This window comes from Epinephelus fuscoguttatus, linkage group LG11 (assembly GCF_011397635.1).
Source record: "Epinephelus fuscoguttatus linkage group LG11, E.fuscoguttatus.final_Chr_v1".
NCBI classification, from domain to species: domain Eukaryota; kingdom Metazoa; phylum Chordata; class Actinopteri; order Perciformes; family Serranidae; genus Epinephelus; species Epinephelus fuscoguttatus.
Genome location: NC_064762.1, coordinates 23,661,013 through 23,678,412, shown reverse-complemented (window position 1 = coordinate 23,678,412; position 17,400 = coordinate 23,661,013). Strand labels below are relative to the sequence as shown.

The 17,400-nt window shown below is 41.2% G+C and overlaps 1 protein-coding gene across 1 annotated transcript in view; it reads left to right on the top strand.

Annotated features, from left to right (window-relative positions):
• ptprk (protein tyrosine phosphatase receptor type K) overlaps positions 1–15,784 on the top strand; it is a 160,313-nt gene extending 144,529 nt beyond the window's left edge. The window contains exons 30-41 of the mRNA XM_049589242.1: positions 248–284; positions 792–889; positions 1,911–2,027; positions 2,239–2,393; positions 2,543–2,678; positions 4,188–4,337; positions 6,355–6,528; positions 8,042–8,173; positions 10,464–10,589; positions 10,697–10,860; positions 11,260–11,395; positions 12,371–15,784. Coding sequence (XP_049445199.1) covers positions 248–284; positions 792–889; positions 1,911–2,027; positions 2,239–2,393; positions 2,543–2,678; positions 4,188–4,337; positions 6,355–6,528; positions 8,042–8,173; positions 10,464–10,589; positions 10,697–10,860; positions 11,260–11,395; positions 12,371–12,424 — 1,479 coding nt within the window. The 3' untranslated portion in view covers positions 12,425–15,784. The remainder of the gene's footprint in view (positions 1–247; positions 285–791; positions 890–1,910; positions 2,028–2,238; positions 2,394–2,542; positions 2,679–4,187; positions 4,338–6,354; positions 6,529–8,041; positions 8,174–10,463; positions 10,590–10,696; positions 10,861–11,259; positions 11,396–12,370) is intronic.
• The last annotated feature ends 1,616 nt before the right edge of the window (positions 15,785–17,400 follow it).

The window sequence follows — 17,400 nt, the reverse complement described above, 5'->3', positions numbered from 1 at the left end:
GCAACTCAACATGTAGCCCAGAAATGACGAACACATTCATTATATTGTCAAAATGTTCCTGTTAGCTTTACTAAAAACTGCTCTGTAATGTTTCTGTTGTCTCAGGTGAAAACAAACCCAAAGATTAGTTTTGACAGTTGTAAAGTTGCACTGCGGACGTCTCAACTGTGATAAGACGTTTTCAACATTTTGATGCATACAGTTTTTATACATATTGAGTTGTGTTGTTGTGATGTTTTGTTTTCAGGGCTACCAGAGACCAAGTCACTACATCGCTACTCAGGGTAAGATACTGCAACGTGCACCTAAGAATACAAATCCTTCATAACTGCAGATAGAGTGGACACCTCTTATAGTGATCACGTCTGTCCACGTCAAATCCATAAGCAGGACGTTATTATAATTTTTCATGAAGATTACCATCTATTTGACATGTTTTTGTAGAGTGCTGCAGGAATGACGTTTTTTCTGTGCATCTACGCAAAAATTAGCATCGCACTGGTTTCCTCGTCAAGAAGCATACATTATTTTCCAAAAATAGCATCGCCATAGTTTTAAGTTGTTTTTTTATATGCTGCCATATATAGAAAGACCCAAAATTAACACTATAAGCAGATTATTTGATAACTATAACTGCATGATTTGAAAAGAATTTGTTTACGAGTGATTCTATCCCCAGCTTTAAGTGGCTGACCCATGTAACCGTGATCTCTTTAAGCAGTTTCCACTGTAAGACCATTTTCCCTTCACATTGTAACAACTCAAAGTACTGAATGTGTGTCTGTGCGTAGGTCCTGTTCATGAGACAGTGTATGACTTCTGGAGGATGGTGTGGCAGGAACAGTCAGCCTGCATTGTCATGGTAACCAACCTGGTGGAGGTTGGAAGGGTAAGTTGCTCTTTTCCTCACATCTGTACTCTTTTGTGCGGCTCAACTGTGCAAGATGTTTTTACCGGTGCACATGGTCATGTTTTGTATTGCAAACACAGAGGACAAGAAAAAGTCACAATAAGATCTCTTCTTTGTCAAGGGTATTTCTTTTAGACATAACTGAGCTAGATATAACATCATTTTGTCAAACTTCTTAAATTCAGCTCCTGAGAAATATCCTCTCTCTTGTCTTAGCCTGATCCCAATTTAAAATATTTTAATTCTCTTTTTCTCGCTCACTACAGTAATCTTTATTTGTCTGAAACAATCAGCTCTTGAGATAACAGTAGGATCTAAAATAAAACTTGACTGGCTCGTAAATGAGCCTCCACAATTTCAGAAATTTGTCTCAGTCAACAAACTCAAGTCTCAACTCTGTGTGTTTTGTCTGTTCTCAGAGTTGAGAAACTTGTGAGAAGCCTCTGAGCACAGCAAAATAACTGCTTATTGTTTTGCTCTTTATTTCTCCTACGGGGGGTATCAGGTGAAATAGATCCAAATGTAATAATCCCCAAATGAGAAGCTGATTTATTTCTGATGAGACAAAGAAAAGACTATTGATTGTGAGCAGCAAAATTTTCCTCTGGAAAGATTATTCAGCCTCTTTGACAACTGGATAGCTGGATAAAATAAATTACAAGTCAGAAATAATGAATTAGATGTCAAGTACAACTTGGGAGCAGCTTCAGCATGTAAGCCAGAAAGATATTCTTCGAAGTTTTATGTTTTGATAGTGTTGATGTCACTTGAACTTGTGCTAATGGAATAAAATGCATATTAGCTGAGTAGTGCAGAGAAATTAGCGGCCCATCTCTGCTGTCCTACTGTTTAATTTGTGAAGTCTGCAATATTCAGGGCATTATCATATGTTCTTATTACATGAGATGCTGCATCTGCCTCTTGACCCACATCTTTGAACATGTTGCATTATAATTATTATCTTGTATTTGATTAAATCTTCAATGTGGTTTTTTAACAGGTCAAGTGCTACAAGTATTGGCCAGATGACGCAGAGGTGTACGGAGACTTCAAGGTGACATTTGTGGAGGTTGAACCTCTTGCTGAATACGTGGTTCGCACATTTACACTGGAGAGGGTGAGTGATTTTAACTCTGTGTTGTTTGATTGTGTTCAGCATCATTAACAGTATTGAACAATACTTTGAATTTATAATGCTTGTACCTAAAATAATTGGCGAATTCCTCACTAATTCATTTGTCACTTGGTTTGACCCGTTCAAAGAGGGAACATACATAATGGCAGGTACGATGAAATGTAACCTTAAGATGCCTCTTGTCTTTACTCAGCGTGGTTTCAACGAGGTGCGGGAAGTCAAGCAGTTCCACTTCACAGGCTGGCCTGATCACGGAGTTCCATATCACGCTACGGGACTACTTTCCTTCATCCGCAGAGTCAAGATCTCCAATCCACCCTCTGCTGGGCCGATTGTGGTCCACTGCAGGTATAGAAATGTCTACATTCTCTAACACATGATTAATCTGCACCCTAACATCTGAAAAATACATACATAAAATCTGCCAAGCATCTCTTTGCCTTCCTCTCTGGATCATAGACATAAAGAGTGACTTCTCTCTCTGTTTCTCTCTGCAGTGCCGGAGCAGGGCGCACAGGCTGTTTCATAGTCATTGACATCATGCTGGACATGGCTGAGAGAGAAGGAGTGGTCGACATCTACAACTGTGTGAAAGCTCTTCGCTCTAGGAGGATCAACATGGTACAGACTGAGGTGACTGCATTACCCATCCTCCATCTGCATCCACATCTTAGAATATACTCAATGAAACCCTCCCTGTAAGACTCAGCCGTCAGCATGGTGCAGGCTGAAGTGAACACATCTACCTGCCTCTCATTCATCAACATGTCATCTCATCACATGAACACAGCAAACAGACAGTTTAATGAAGTGAAGTTCTTGTTATTTTAAGCTGCCTTTTAAGGATTTTGATAGTATCCTACTTTGGCATCATCCAGTGGTGGGATGAGGAATTACACTGTGGCAAACAGCAATGCATGTGGTACCCTGAATGAAGCACCTTCATCCCACACTGTTTTAGCAGAGCTGAGGTGATCCTCAGTAAACAATTAAATGTGCGGTATTAACAATCAGACACATTTAAGACGAAGTTACCCCTCTAAACATCCCAACTCATGTTTTTATCTTATCTTTTATCTCAATCGTGAAATTACTAACGCTGTTTTCTATAAAGACAGCACACTGTAAAATGTACTAAATATTAGTCTGTAGCAGTGTAGTCTCAAGGGCTGGGTATCATTTAAAACAATGACGATACCAGTGACAATACCAGTAACCTTAAAGTGATACCAATACCAACAGAGTGCTTCATTTGATACCTTTTTTTTCCTACCTTATTCAACACCTATTATGTGAATGGAAGCATTCAGGAACATAAAGTGTCATCAGATGCCACAGGTATGTCGTATAGCCAAATGTTTTGATGGCATCTCAGCACACTCAACTGCCGACTCCATCAGCAGTGTTGGGGAGTAACTAGTTACATGTAACTACTGACAGTAATTAAAGTACAAAATAAATGTTATTGTAATGAGTTACAGTTAGTGAGAAGAAAATATGTAATTAAATAAGAGTTACTAATCAAAATGTTGGTGATTACAGAGGGATCACATTAAATTCTTTCTTTCTCTTAAATCCATGCAAAAAAATTCCACATATGCAAGACTAATTTCATGTAACTACATGGATTTTGAACATGTTAACACACACAGATAGTGGAATGGGAGTAGACTTCCGTCCGAAATTGGCAGCCAAATGCAGCCTCATACACACAGTAGACATCCTGTGAGTCAGACTAGTAGCAGAGTAGCAAAAACAGTTTATGTCATCCATCGTAACAAAGAACACTCACTGAGGCAGCCTTCACTTCACTCTCTGTCTGTCCTGTGAAGTGAAGCTGCAGTAATTTGCTTGAAAGATCCAAAAATACAATTTCCTGTGTGAACTGACTCACAAGTGAAATAAACCCAAACTTGACAGTCGTCATCTCGTCTCATTCACAGCTCCATCTCCCATCAGTCATCACTCACTCACTCGCTCACCACGTCTGCATGCGTCTCACTTTCATTTGGCATCACAGCTGCTTGTGTTATCAATGGGACACGTTGTGTGTGTGTTTTATTGTTCTCCAATGTTTTTATCTGAGAGTGAAGGATGTGAATGTATATAATAACGTGCATGTCTTGAATTATATGTCTTCAGGAGCAGTACATATTCATCCATGATGCAATTCTAGAGGCTTGTCTATGTGGAGAAACAGCCATACCAGTCTGCGAGTTCAAAGCTGCTTTTTATGAGCTGATCCGCATTGACTCGCAGACCAACTCGTCACATCTGAAGGACGAGTTCCAGGTAAACCTCACTGTAATGTACATCTTCATACCTTTAAGTGACACTCTAAAGTCTTTCTTAAAATACATTAGACGCTGAGTTTTTACAACACAAAACAAATATCGAGATGTCAATATGATTGTCTCAAGACAGGATAATCCACTTCTCAGCTGTTTGGTATTTTGCAAACAATTATATCTAAATGCATTGTGTGTGTCTGTGAGCCCTTACGAACACATTGAAGCTATTTTTCTTTCCATAAACATTCGCAGAGCCAGTTTCTTAGGTATTTAAAATCCTGCATTATTTTCCTGCTAACAGTCAGGTAACAGTCTTCCTCTTCTGTGGCTTTACTGGTGCATATCTATATATCTTGGTGTGCTACCGCCACCAAATATCATTAGTAGAGTAGCTTTAAGAACAGCAGGAACGTATATCTGTCACACATGCAGCCAAGATACAAACACAATTGGGGCCCACTTGTAAAAACATTGTTTCACAGCATTACAAGCAGTCAGAATCTCCACAGGATGCCTTTAATGTACTACCAACACAACATTTTTTATTTAAACCTGTTTTTAAGCCGTGGCGCCGGTGACAGCCGTGGCCAGGAGGCAGTATGTTTTTGGGTTGGTTGTCCGTCTCATTCTCGTCTCGTAAATGCATTATCACAAGAACACATTGAGGAAATTTCTTCAGATTTGGCACAAACATCCACCTCAACTCAATGATGAATGGATTCGATTTTTATGGTCAAAGGTCAAGGTCACTATGACTATATGACAACATTTCACACAAATGTCTAAAGGGATAAAATTATGAAATAATGACTTCTATATTTTCAAAAGGTCAAAGGTCACCTTCACTGTGACATCATAATAATCTGCAAAAACACTTCTCTGGCCATTATTCAACATCATATCTCAGGAACAGAAGGAGAGACATTTGGTCAGATACTGAACCGGTGACTTTAATCCTGGGTGTCCATCTTGAAACTATGCAGATTATATAGATCTTCTCTGCTGCTGGATTAAAGATGTGTGTGAAGCATCCATGCTTTAGAACTTGTAGCTTCTTTGTTGGCGACATCCATATTTGAAGCAGTGTCACCTGCCATGGCTACGTATGAGTCTTGACAGTTGACAGGATGTAAACTGTAACTGCAACTTGACTGATAGAAGCATATAATCGCGAGGAGGTTATTCTAGTTCGAATATGATTTTAGAATCTGTTGCTATCTAAATGGGACTCAGCTTTGAATCTTAAAGGGAAACTATGCCCATTTTTCAAATTCATACGCTATTACCATGGTCTAAGACAGTCCAAAAATATTAGTGAACATGGACAACTCAATTCCAAATTCAAAAAATGAGACCTACAGTAAAACTTAAACTTGTGATGTCATAGGGTATAAAGTCTGGAGCTGCTTCATAGACAATGACTGATAAAAGATATTACAGATCAGTGGTTCCTAACTGGTGGGTCGTGGTCCAAAAGTGGGATCCGGGTCCATTCTGAATGGACCCTAAGTGACTCACAAACGTGTCAAGTTTGTAAAAGACGCACTTTATTTAAGAGTAAAATGAATTCACGGCACAGAGCTTTTATTTTGAAGTGCCATTTCCTGCTGTAGAGTGAGTGACTACCAGGCAGCTACTTAACAGAGGCTAGCTCAACAACATGGCCAAACACAAATACTATGCTGAAACCAGGTGGGAATCACTGTTATAGATGACACTGAGAGCAGCCAGGGGAATGTTCTGCGTATATGTGAACATTTTCTGTGTCAGAACTGAGAACACTACAAGAGAATAAAGCTCATTGGGGTATAAAAAAGAAAACAAACATTCTGTGGGTAGAGAGGGTAGCTCATGTTCACAAATATTGATTAAACTTTCTGAGGCCGAGGAAATAACATTTTGGAACTCTTAGTTTAGGTGCTGTCTCCCTTTAACTTTGCACAGAAGGGAATTTGGGGGACTTTAAAAAGTCTGCTTATGGCCTAACTTACACAGTATACATCTCTCTCTTTGTCCAGACGTTAAACTCTGTGACTCCTCAGCCTCAGCCTGAAGACTGCAGCATTGCATTGTTGCCTAGGAACCAAGATAAGAACCGCTTTATGGACGGCCTTCCTCCTGACAGATGCCTTCCCTTCCTCATCACAATAGATGGAGAAAGCAGCAACTACATCAACGCTGCTCTGATGGATGTAAGTGTATATCACACTCACGTGCACACACAGTAAAGCTGTGTTATTTTCAACACATCAAGCAAGAGTGGTTTGGGACATTTCACACTGTGTGTGTTCTTCTTCGATGTGGAAGCAGTCTTTGAGTCTTGAATGTATGCAGTGTGAAAAAGTAAAAATAAAAACGACGTGTGACGCCTGTCGTCCCAAACTGCGGTCACACAACTGTTGAAAATGATACACACTTGATGATAAAGACAAACACATGCACATTTAGATATGTATGCACATATGTTAATACAGACAACACACACACACACACACACACACACACACAGAGTCCCCTCCCTGTTTGTGTGATGCTGTGTTTGTGGTTTTAGCAGCAGAAGGCTAGAGACAAATCCAGGTTCTGAAAAGACCACTAGCTTCTCTGGCCAACAGCCAACCTGTAACAGCCTCATTGTTGCAGGACATTGCTTACATTGGCAACAGTTGACAACATGTTGCCAATGTACCATGACTTCAAAACAAAGTCATTAAGTAGGTTCAAATTTAAGGTAAGATGGCGAGATTTGGTCACTGTCTGACACAATTATAATGTAGTGTTGATCAGCAGGTGTGTTTTGTACGTTAGAGGGACAGACAGTAAAGGGTGGGCTGTAGATAGAGTATGTGAGGTTACAATCATGGTTGAATCACAAAATGTAATAAGTGCATGGTGTGGACAGAAACCTGGCTTCTCTCCAACAAAGCTGTTGGAGGACAAAAAATACTGTAATTGCTGTAAAACTTTCCAATTTTTAAAGTTTACATTCAAAGTTAAGTCACTTACCTTTTGGCCTCTCTCTAACCAAGCTCTCAGGGGAGTTCCAGGTAATGGTATTTTACTTCAAATTTCCAATACTGGATTTGTTTCATGGCTTCAGTGTCGTTCTGCCACCAGGTTCATATTTAGAAACGCCATTTACGCCCTAAACCCTAAACCTTCCCCCGACCCCTCACATTAGATTCCCCTCATGATGACAAGACGCCAAAGTCATTCACACCCATGTCACACGTCTGGCTGCACATTCTCATTCAGGATGAGTCGGGCTCAGTTCACTGTCAGTTCAGTCAGTTCATAAAATCAATAGAAGACTCACGGTCGATTTTCTCCTCCATTTTGTGACCGACAAATTTATCATTAGAGGCATTTTTAACGTGAACTTTAACTGAACATGACGTGAACTGACCCTGTCAGATATAGATGTAGATATACAGTGTGTTTGTATATGCAACGCATGCTCCTCACCCTCACATCTGATAGGCCCACTGCATGATCATGTGACCACACATCACCTGTGTTGCTTGCTGACCCACAAATCGTCCCACTCTGCTCCTTCTGTGTTGATGTGTGTACAGTATGTCTGAGAGAGATGTCATAAAAACAAGGATAAAGATGTGAGGGATGTGTATGAAAAGCAAAACTCTGTGGACTGACACCACTGTGTGCATGTAACGCTCTGACATTATTTCTGTTGTCTGTTTCCTGCAGAGCTACAGACAGCCTGCTGCATTCATCGTTACCCAGCATCCTTTGCCTAACACTGTCAAAGACTTCTGGCGTCTGGTTTACGACTATGGATGTACCAGCTTGGTGATGCTGAATGAGATTGACCTGGCTCAGGTAATTCACCTTTCCGTTGTCTTAGTGTCATAACTTCAAGGTACACTACACAGGAATGGTCTGTTTGTAAACACAACCAACTCCAACTCGCTCTGGTTTTGGATTTAGCTTTGTGCGCTAAAGTTTCGCGTAGCTCAGGGGTAGGCAACCTGCAGCTCTGGAACCACATTTGTCTTTTGTCCCTCTCCAGTGGTTCCCTTCAGCTTTGACAAAAAACTTAACTTACTTACACCGTCAACTCTGCAAAGCTCACTGCAGTGCCACCTGGTGGTAAAACATATTAATGAATGCTCATTTACACCTGTTTGAAATGTTGAGAGGTTAATTTAGATTTAACAGGCTGTGTTACCTTCATGGGCGGCACGGTGGTGTGGTGGTTAGCACTCTCGCCTCACAGCAAGAGGGTTGCCGGTTCGATCCCGGGCGTGGGAGCCCTTCTGTGCGGAGTTTGCATGTTCTCCCTGTGTCAGCGTGGGTTCTCTCCGGGCACTCCGGCTTCCTCCCACAGTCCAAAGACATGCAGATTGGGGACTAGGTTAATTGGTAACTCTAAATTGTCCGTAGGTGTGAATGTGAGCGTGAATGGTTGTTTGTCTCTATGTGTCAGCCCTGTGATAGTCTGGCGACCTGTCCAGGGTGTACCCTGCCTCTCGCCCGATGTCAGCTGGGATAGGCTCCAGCCCCCCCGCGACCCTCAAGAGGATGAAGCGGTTAGAAGATGAATGAATGAATGTTACCTTCATTATGAGGCTTAATATGTTTTGCTGCTCCAGAGATCTTTAAAAAATTATTTTTGGTCAAAAATGACTCTTTTGATAGTAAAGGTTGCCGCCCCCTGGCCTAGCTATATTTGCAGGGGGAGGGTTCAGCACTTTGTCTTCAGTTATCGTAGCGTCCTCTTTCTGCGTATGGTCTACCACCTGGTCGCTACCTTTTTTTTATTACACGGCTCTATTAAATGCTGTATTCTGATTGGTCAGTCGCGGCATTCGGAGGTTTGATATTACTGTGTAATGACTGTTGCTATGTAGCCCAGCGTTGCTAGGGACGCTGCTTTTCATTTTCTCTTGATTCCCTATAGCTATTGTAGCACAGATTCAGCCGTTGCCGACAGTTTTTTTTTTTTCTCTCCTCCCGATTTAATTTATAAATCAATAAAAATTGTATAATTAATCAATATTCTGTGTCAATTTATTTATTTAACTGATAATTAGCCGTGTAATAAGCGGGATAATGTATAATAAGCCAGTGAAAACAACTCCCTTCAGGGGAATAGAACCCCTCCGCCTATTCACTGGCTCATTATACATTATCCCTTACATAAGTCCCGACATCACTTGTGTACAGGAACGTACGAACACAGCGAAAATAAAAAGAAATTAATAAAATACAGGCCGAGTCTCTGCAGATAAATACACTGCCACACACTTCTAGTGAGTTATAAGTGATGAATTGAGAGAGATTGCTTCTGTATGAGTCTATACTCAGTTCTTTTAGGAAAATCCTGCATAGTATTCCTTGAATGATTTCATTATGTCAAAGCTCTGTTGCTGTTTTTCTTAGTTCCTGAGAGGATAATACTGTATTTTAAAGATATGAAGCTTTTACCAAATAACATCAATAAATATAGTAGTATAAACTTAAGTTTAAGTTTAGTTATTTGCACATGCATGTATAGAAAATACAGGAAAAGGTAATTATAAGTTAAAACATTGTGCAGGAGAGGTTAGAATCCAAAAATGGCTCACAAAGATACCTCCGCTATTAAATAACAACAATCATACATAAGAAGAAAAGGATAAAAATTAAGATTGCATAACTGAACAAGAGTTCCAGACTAAGAAGTTTTACTAACAAGAAAAAAAACATAAACAGATTTCAAATAAATCAATGAAGTGTTTAGAGTATTTGCAAATTATAGTCCTTGTCAGATGTTTTCTGAATAATGATTAACTTTATTGTCCTGTAAACATACGTTTACTGTACACAGGCACTAGCATCTAAAATATCTCCTGCATTAAATGCAGTACAGTAAGTAAAACAAACTATGCTGAAGAAGACCAACCTGCCTCTCAGTTGCTGCAGATTTGTATTAAAAGGCTAATATTGACTTGAACTGTCGGTCCAGCCTCGACATCATCTTCACACCAAAGTCAGCACACACAGTATGAACAGAATGCTACTGTGTACAAGGGTAGAAGACTGTGCTTTGCTCACCAAGGCCTCAAATTTGTTAAAGTGTTCTTCTGTGCGTATACTGTATCTAAATGCTGTCACCGTCTCTGTGCAGGGTTGTCCTCAGTACTGGCCAGAGGAGGGCATGCTGCGTTACGGTCCGGTCCAGGTGGAATGTATGTCCTGCTCAATGGACTGTGATGTCATCAGTAGACTCTTCAGAGTCTGCAACCTCACCAGGGTTAGTACATTCATATTGTACTATGTGCAAGTGATTTTCTTAAAGCCTGGGTCTGCTGGGCAATCAAAAACCATTCCTCTAACTGTGTGTGTTATCTGATGTTCCAGCCTCAGGAAGGCTACCTGATGGTTCGTCAGTTCCAGTACCTGGGGTGGGCGGGACACAGAGAAGTGCCTGCCTCCAAACGCTCCTTCCTCAAACTGATCCTGCAGGTGGACCAGTGGCAGCGTGAGGGAGAGGAGGGAGAGGGAAGAACCATCGTGCACTGCCTGTGAGTTCACACCAAACATACCTACACATCTTTTATTATAGCATGTGACAATGAAAAGCAACAACACAAGTGAAAAATTATCTGTTAATTTGTTCAAGTGCAGATGAAAATAATCCACAAAATCTTACCGTATCTGCCTTAAACATCTAATCTAGTAAGGACTGGTTGATACCAGTTATCATGGCACCATTTGGTGATTATTATAGAATGTGTCAGTGACTCATGAAACTCACTCACTCACAGAGACGCTTCTCTGTCACCAGCATGCCTTTTTGTCTGATGAAACAGTCACTGACAATGACAGGATGATGTGTCATCAAATCAGTGCCGTGAACACTGTGAGAGAGGCAAAACTTTGTCGTGACACACTTCTGTACTATTGTCTGTGTGTGTTTACAGAAACGGAGGTGGGCGCTGTGGAGTTCTATGTGCCAGCAGCATTGTGTGTGAGATGGCCAAGAGACAGAGTGTGGTCGATGTCTTCCACGCCGTGAAGACCTTGAGGAACAGCAAACCCAACATGGTGGATACTCCGGTGAGTTGGAGAGAAAGATAGACGAGAAGAGAAGAGAAGGAGGAGAGCATGAATGTTTGGTTTGGTTTTATAAACAGAGTTCACACAGAATCCGATCAGTTGCGTGTGTTAAATCATCTCACGTAACGCTACTCAGCCAATCAGATCTGTGCATTCCAGCACTGCAACTCCAGTGAGTGAGATATACACACAGAACAGAGATAAGAGACAACAGTTAGTTGAAGTAAAGTAATTTCACATGCTGTCAAACAGCTTTTAATCAAGAACAGTCTCTCATGTTCTTTTTGCCCACAGGCAGCTCTAACCCGTATGTCTCATCATATGTTCCGAGTCGGTGGCGATTATTTAAATGTGAGGCGTCACTATGAGACAGAACACAGATCTTTTGAGCAAACATGCCCACTCACATCAGCACTGAGGGCATATTTAATATGGCACTGAGTCACTGAATCACAATGAGAGTTAGATCATAGAACATAGAAATAGAAGAAGAGTAGAACTCAGATTCACATTCAAATCAGCCAACTGTAGTGGGATTGTCAGAGTGGCGGCCATTTTATGTGCACTGTTGGCGCTGCAGCCTTTGTAGCAAGCTAACTTCAGTGTAAACAAACTGACCTGCGGCAAGTCAGAAATTCAATGAGGTGAGGTTTTGCGGAACCAAATGAGCAGTGCATTAGTACGTTTTTAAACATTACCATCACTGATACTTTGCTGTATTTTTTTTTTTTTGCCATTGCATGTTTGTTGAAACAATAATTAGCCTTGATCCGTGGCTCATAGTAAGCCGTGTGAGGTCCTTGAATTTGAGGAAACTAGTCCTGGAAAGTGCTTGAAATGTCCCTGATGTTGAAAAAGGTGTGAGAACCCCGTACAAAAAAAGCAACATATCAAACTTTGTCTGAGTATCCCAAAAAACAAACATGTTACCACCCAGACATTAACCTCAGTACATCTGTCTGTGTCTGTCCACAGGAACAGTATCGCTTCTGCTACGACCTGGCACTGGAGTTCATCGAGTCCTCCTAAACAAAGGAGAGAAGAGGAGGAGGAGGAGGTGAAGAAGAGCAAAACATCTTTTCACTTCCCGCGTGTTTGATCCTTCGCTTTCGCTTGGTCCCGACTCCCCTCTGTGGTGGCCGTTCTGTAGCACCCATTTTGCGTCCCTACAAATGGCACAAGCGAAACCGGCTCCTTGTACCGTGTTGTAAAGTATCATGACAAAGGGAAACATTCAGACTTTAACCAGAAGGAGCTGCTGGGAGTGCAGCAGAGGGGGAGGTGTTACTCCTTTTACTCCTTAACGCTTATTGTACAGCTTTTTGAGTGCCAGCGGGGCCCCTGTATGTGCCGGGCCCCGTTTAAATGTTACGCCTCCTCACACCTGGACTTGATGCCTCATGCTGTTTCAGCTGCAGTACTCCATGTGCACTGTAGATGTCTCCCTCCCACCTGGCAAGCTGCAGCCACAGCTTCTGAAGAACTGCAAGTCTCAAGTGGCCCCACATTCCTGCTCTCATGCTGATTCCTGAGTTACTTTACAGCGTTGGGCATCTCATCACGGTGATGTCTGAATATCTGCAGCCGACAAACTTCAAGTTACAGCCCGGCCAAACTCTGTGAATGCTTCTGTTTTTTTACTCCATGCATCAGCGGCATCTCCATCTTATGTTTCTGCTTATTCCAGTCAGAACATTATTATGTATTTAAGTACTAAACAGGCCACTCTGAACCTGTTTCTCATTGGTTACACACAATAGACATAGAAAACACCCTAACTGTCAGTGTACGTTTGCTAATTAGATAAAGTAGAGTCTTAGAAAGGAGACTGACAATGAGACAAAAGCAGCGAGTTTACACGGGGAGTACTAGGCTTTTAGTTTTTTATTTTTGAAATCATGAAGTGGCAACTTGAAAAATGTTAAGTGTAGGATTTTCACTTAGACATATACGTTCAAAAAAGTGTGATATGTATCATTGTTTGTTTTCTGCAGTTGCTGCAGAGTTAATTTGTTGCATTGTTTGTTGATCTACGCCAGTGGTTCCCAGCTGGTCCAGGTTTCTCCTTGGTCAGTAGCTTGAGGTGCCACATTCAGCGTCAGACTTGGCTTTGGCCTGACGTCGGGCTAGTTTGCTGCCTCTGTTGAGTCACTCACTCTACAGCAGGAAACGGCATTTCAAAATAAAAGCTCCATGCTGGAAGTTTACTGTACTTACAAAATTGACATGGTCATGAGACACATGCGGTCCATTTAAAATGGGCCCGCAACCCACCAGCTGGGAACCACTGATCAGCAGGACAGAAGTTTGAAGTCTTCTTTGTAACCCAAATCAGAGAAATTAAAACACTTTAAAAAGTAACTAAACCCCTAAACCACCTTTTTCAGCTGAGACCCAATGTACATGGGTTTTTTCGTAGTGTTGTTGATGGATTCAGGTCTAAATTAATTCTGCTATCGACTGAGCGTGTTCTTGCCGCCTCTCCCAGCCCCCCACGTTGTCACATTTGGGAGGCATTTTCATAAATTTCAGCCAACACTCTGGGGTTTAGCTACTCTTTAAGACTTTGTTCACCTGTGTGACATTAACATAATCATGTTTGTTTCAGGGCTGGGCCCAATGCACTTTCAATTCAGCCAACTCACAAATGGGATCATTTATGTCCAAACTCCAACAGATTTTGGCGTATTTACTCGTAGAGAAGACTGACAATAACTGCTCACAGTTTTCCATTTCTGGTTTGAATGGAATTGGAAGTGACCTGACCCCAGGCCTGGTTCGTCTCGTGCACTGGCGGCCAACACTTTTTATTATGATTTTGTAGCTGATGTTTCTTCATAAGCCAAAGACTTTGTGTAAATATGTCTATATGGATAAAGCACATTGTTTGTATTTATTGTTTGTTTACTTGCATTGCTTGTAAGAACAATCATTCTTCATTCCATGTTTACTCTACCAGCCAGCGCTTCTTAAACTGCGGGTCGGGGGGGCGCAGAATGGGCTGCGAGTCTATTTCCTCCGGAGCATTGAGAGTGTTAGTGTGATTTAATGAGCCCATAATGGGTCCCGAGGTGAGAGGCGTCGTCTGCTCAATTTGGGCCCGTGAAGAAGAGTTTAAGAAGCCCTGATCCACGCTGTATATTAAAGCATTAGAAGTAGTTTTTCAGTATTTAGGTGGAACTCAGTAGTATTGTCTTGTTTTCACTTAATGAAACTCTCTGTGATGTTACTGTGGTTTCTTTGTGTAAAAGCCCATCGCTCTGTTTGTGGTCAGTAGAACATGAGTGCATTTATATGCACAGAGTATTTTGGATAATAGCTCCTATCCCTCTTAAGGTCTTAGTCGGGATAAGCTGTTTATCTTCATCCTCATATCCTGCTCACCATTATCCCTGAATACACACAGACTCGGTGATGCAAACAGGCTTAGTGAGTGAAACATGCAGGACTGTGAAAACAACAACAACAACAAAAAACATTTATTGTGCCTAATCATTTGAATTTCCTCGTGGATACAAGCATTTTGACAGCATCTTAGATCGCTACCAGGGCTTTGTTGAATGCGTTCTCATGGACGATCAATGTTTTGGACACCTTTTCGGACCATGACTCAGCGTGTTTTATTAATCAGAGTGCTTCATGAATTCTTTGTGAGGCTTTACCGGATGTGTTTCTGTTGTGCACAAACTGATTCAGAAAAAAAATTATTGTAAATATAACGTCAGAGGTTCCACTCGGTTGGGACGAGAGTAGCCCGGCTCTACTGTTAAAGGATGTTATTGTAAATAGGCTCTCATGAGGAACTCTAAGAGGCTCTACTGTTGGGCGAACAGTAGAGACGATGGATGCAATGTCAGAACATTTGTTCTGTTGTAGATATAAAGTCAGAGATTGTACTCCTGGAGGACTCAGCTTCAAATTTTGACAGATATTGTTTAAAAAAAAAGCATTATAGTGTCCGCTGAATATACAGAACTTTATTCTGCCGGCGGACCATCGATTTTCAATTTATTTCTGCAGATTTTTGGTCTGACCCAAAGAAATACGAGAAAACCCAGAGGCCATAACACTACGTTAACACAGCCAGTGGGATGAAACCGATGGCCGTCTCTATAGCATGCAGAGAGAGGAATGATTGACGAATGTTTGAACAGTAGGTCAGTCGTCTTAACGTCACACTTAAAGGGAAAACCAAGGAGCTAATCCTGTTACGATGCCCAAATTCCTCCTTAATAAATCTGAAGTGCAGGCCCTGAGGAGTGGTGAGTGAAGCAGGCGTCTGGACGAGAGGCCAGTCTGAGTATAGAATTGATATTCATGGTTCATAATTATTCTTGTCTGTAATGTTTGGCTTCTTTGCTGTAATAAAGACCACTTCTTTAATTAAAACCTGCGTGGAGTGTTGTGTTGTGAGCTTATATTTTGAAGATGTGCAAAAACAGATGCTGCTGTGGATGAGAAATCATTATAACCACGGAAGCTGCTCTGATCCCACGACCAGATGATATTCAGCACACCTGTGGTCCGCCCACAGAGGTGTTTTCACTCATGCTGATTAGCCCTCGGTGGATGTGCACACAATGAGGACCTGAGGAATTAAAATCACCTGCGAGAGAGTTAAAGGTAAGATGACGTTAGTCACTGTGACACTGAATTTAAGCTCCATCTGTTTAGTAGCAGTAAGAGTGTTCTCTGTTTGAGTTTTCTTGTTCTAATCAAACTTTTTCACAGCGGACATTTTGACTTGTCGTAGCAGGAATAATTATGGATGAGGTGAGGTGACAGCAGTGCTCTGAAACCGGCAAAACTAGTCACACATGCAGCTACGTGATTTATGTTACTAATCTCACCTGTGCTTTTCCTGCTGTGCTATGGAGGGAGTGGCCGCAGTGGACATGTCGCCTGCACTTTTTTCAGAAGGCAGCATTGAACCCCTCAACTCTTTAGAGCCCAAAAACTGGCGTTACATTAAAAAGATAATGTTAAAAAAAAGGAAAGAAAACAGGATAATCTGCACTAGTGTGTGTAATTCTGAAGGTATGGAAGTATGAGTGGTGTTTGCATATAATAATAACAATAAGTAGCAAATTACATAGAGAATGAATGGGGAGAATGTAAGTAAAAATAACTTAAACTAAAAAGAATATCCAAACCTGTGTAAAATCTTTCAGTGGTAACTTGTCTGTTATAGTGGAGACTTAAGCTTCTAATGTAAACATTTCATGAGGAGATACATTTTTCAGATCTTGAGCTCCATAATGGAAAGGTCTCTAAAGGTACAAAAGATATTTTTAAAGAGCTAATTTTACACAATTTGTGAAGAAAACATTTTATTCCTCACCTTACACATCTGCTTTATTGCACCACCTTTATAGTTTTTGCGCAAACTTTGTTTTTCTGCCTATGACAACTTCATATTAAAAATCTCCAGGACTCTTGTTTTATAATAATTTATCACTTTTCACTGTTTTGCTTTGTAAATATTTGCTGCAACTGTCCATGTCATGAAGGAGACACGTCTAAATTATAAAAAAAACATGGTTGTATTTTGAAATCAAAGTTCTGCTCCTGATGCCGAGTCAATATTTTAGCTGCCACGAGAAGTGACTGCTGGGCAGGGCTGTTTCAACAGTACAGCTGAGACACACCTGGTCCCAATGCTGCTGAAGCACTATACGAGGATCCACTCCAGACTCCTCACAGAGGGGCTCCTCATGTGCTGTGTTTAGTTTGCTTACTACTTACTTGATCGAGTCTTTGGTCACAACATTCTCAATCTTGCTCAGTGAAGAGAAATCTGCATGTGGGGTGCTGAAGTTCATATGTTGAAAGGTATAAAACTTAAGTCACATGTAAAGGACACACAATGGGAGCAAAGAGAGCATAAAGTGAAATTGCAGGTGGGCTGTAGTGGGGCGCAAATGTAAGGTCTATGAAGAGACAGCAGTTGTTCTATGGCCCCAAGACAGACAGGATGTAGACGAGGAAACAGGAAACTGGCTTCC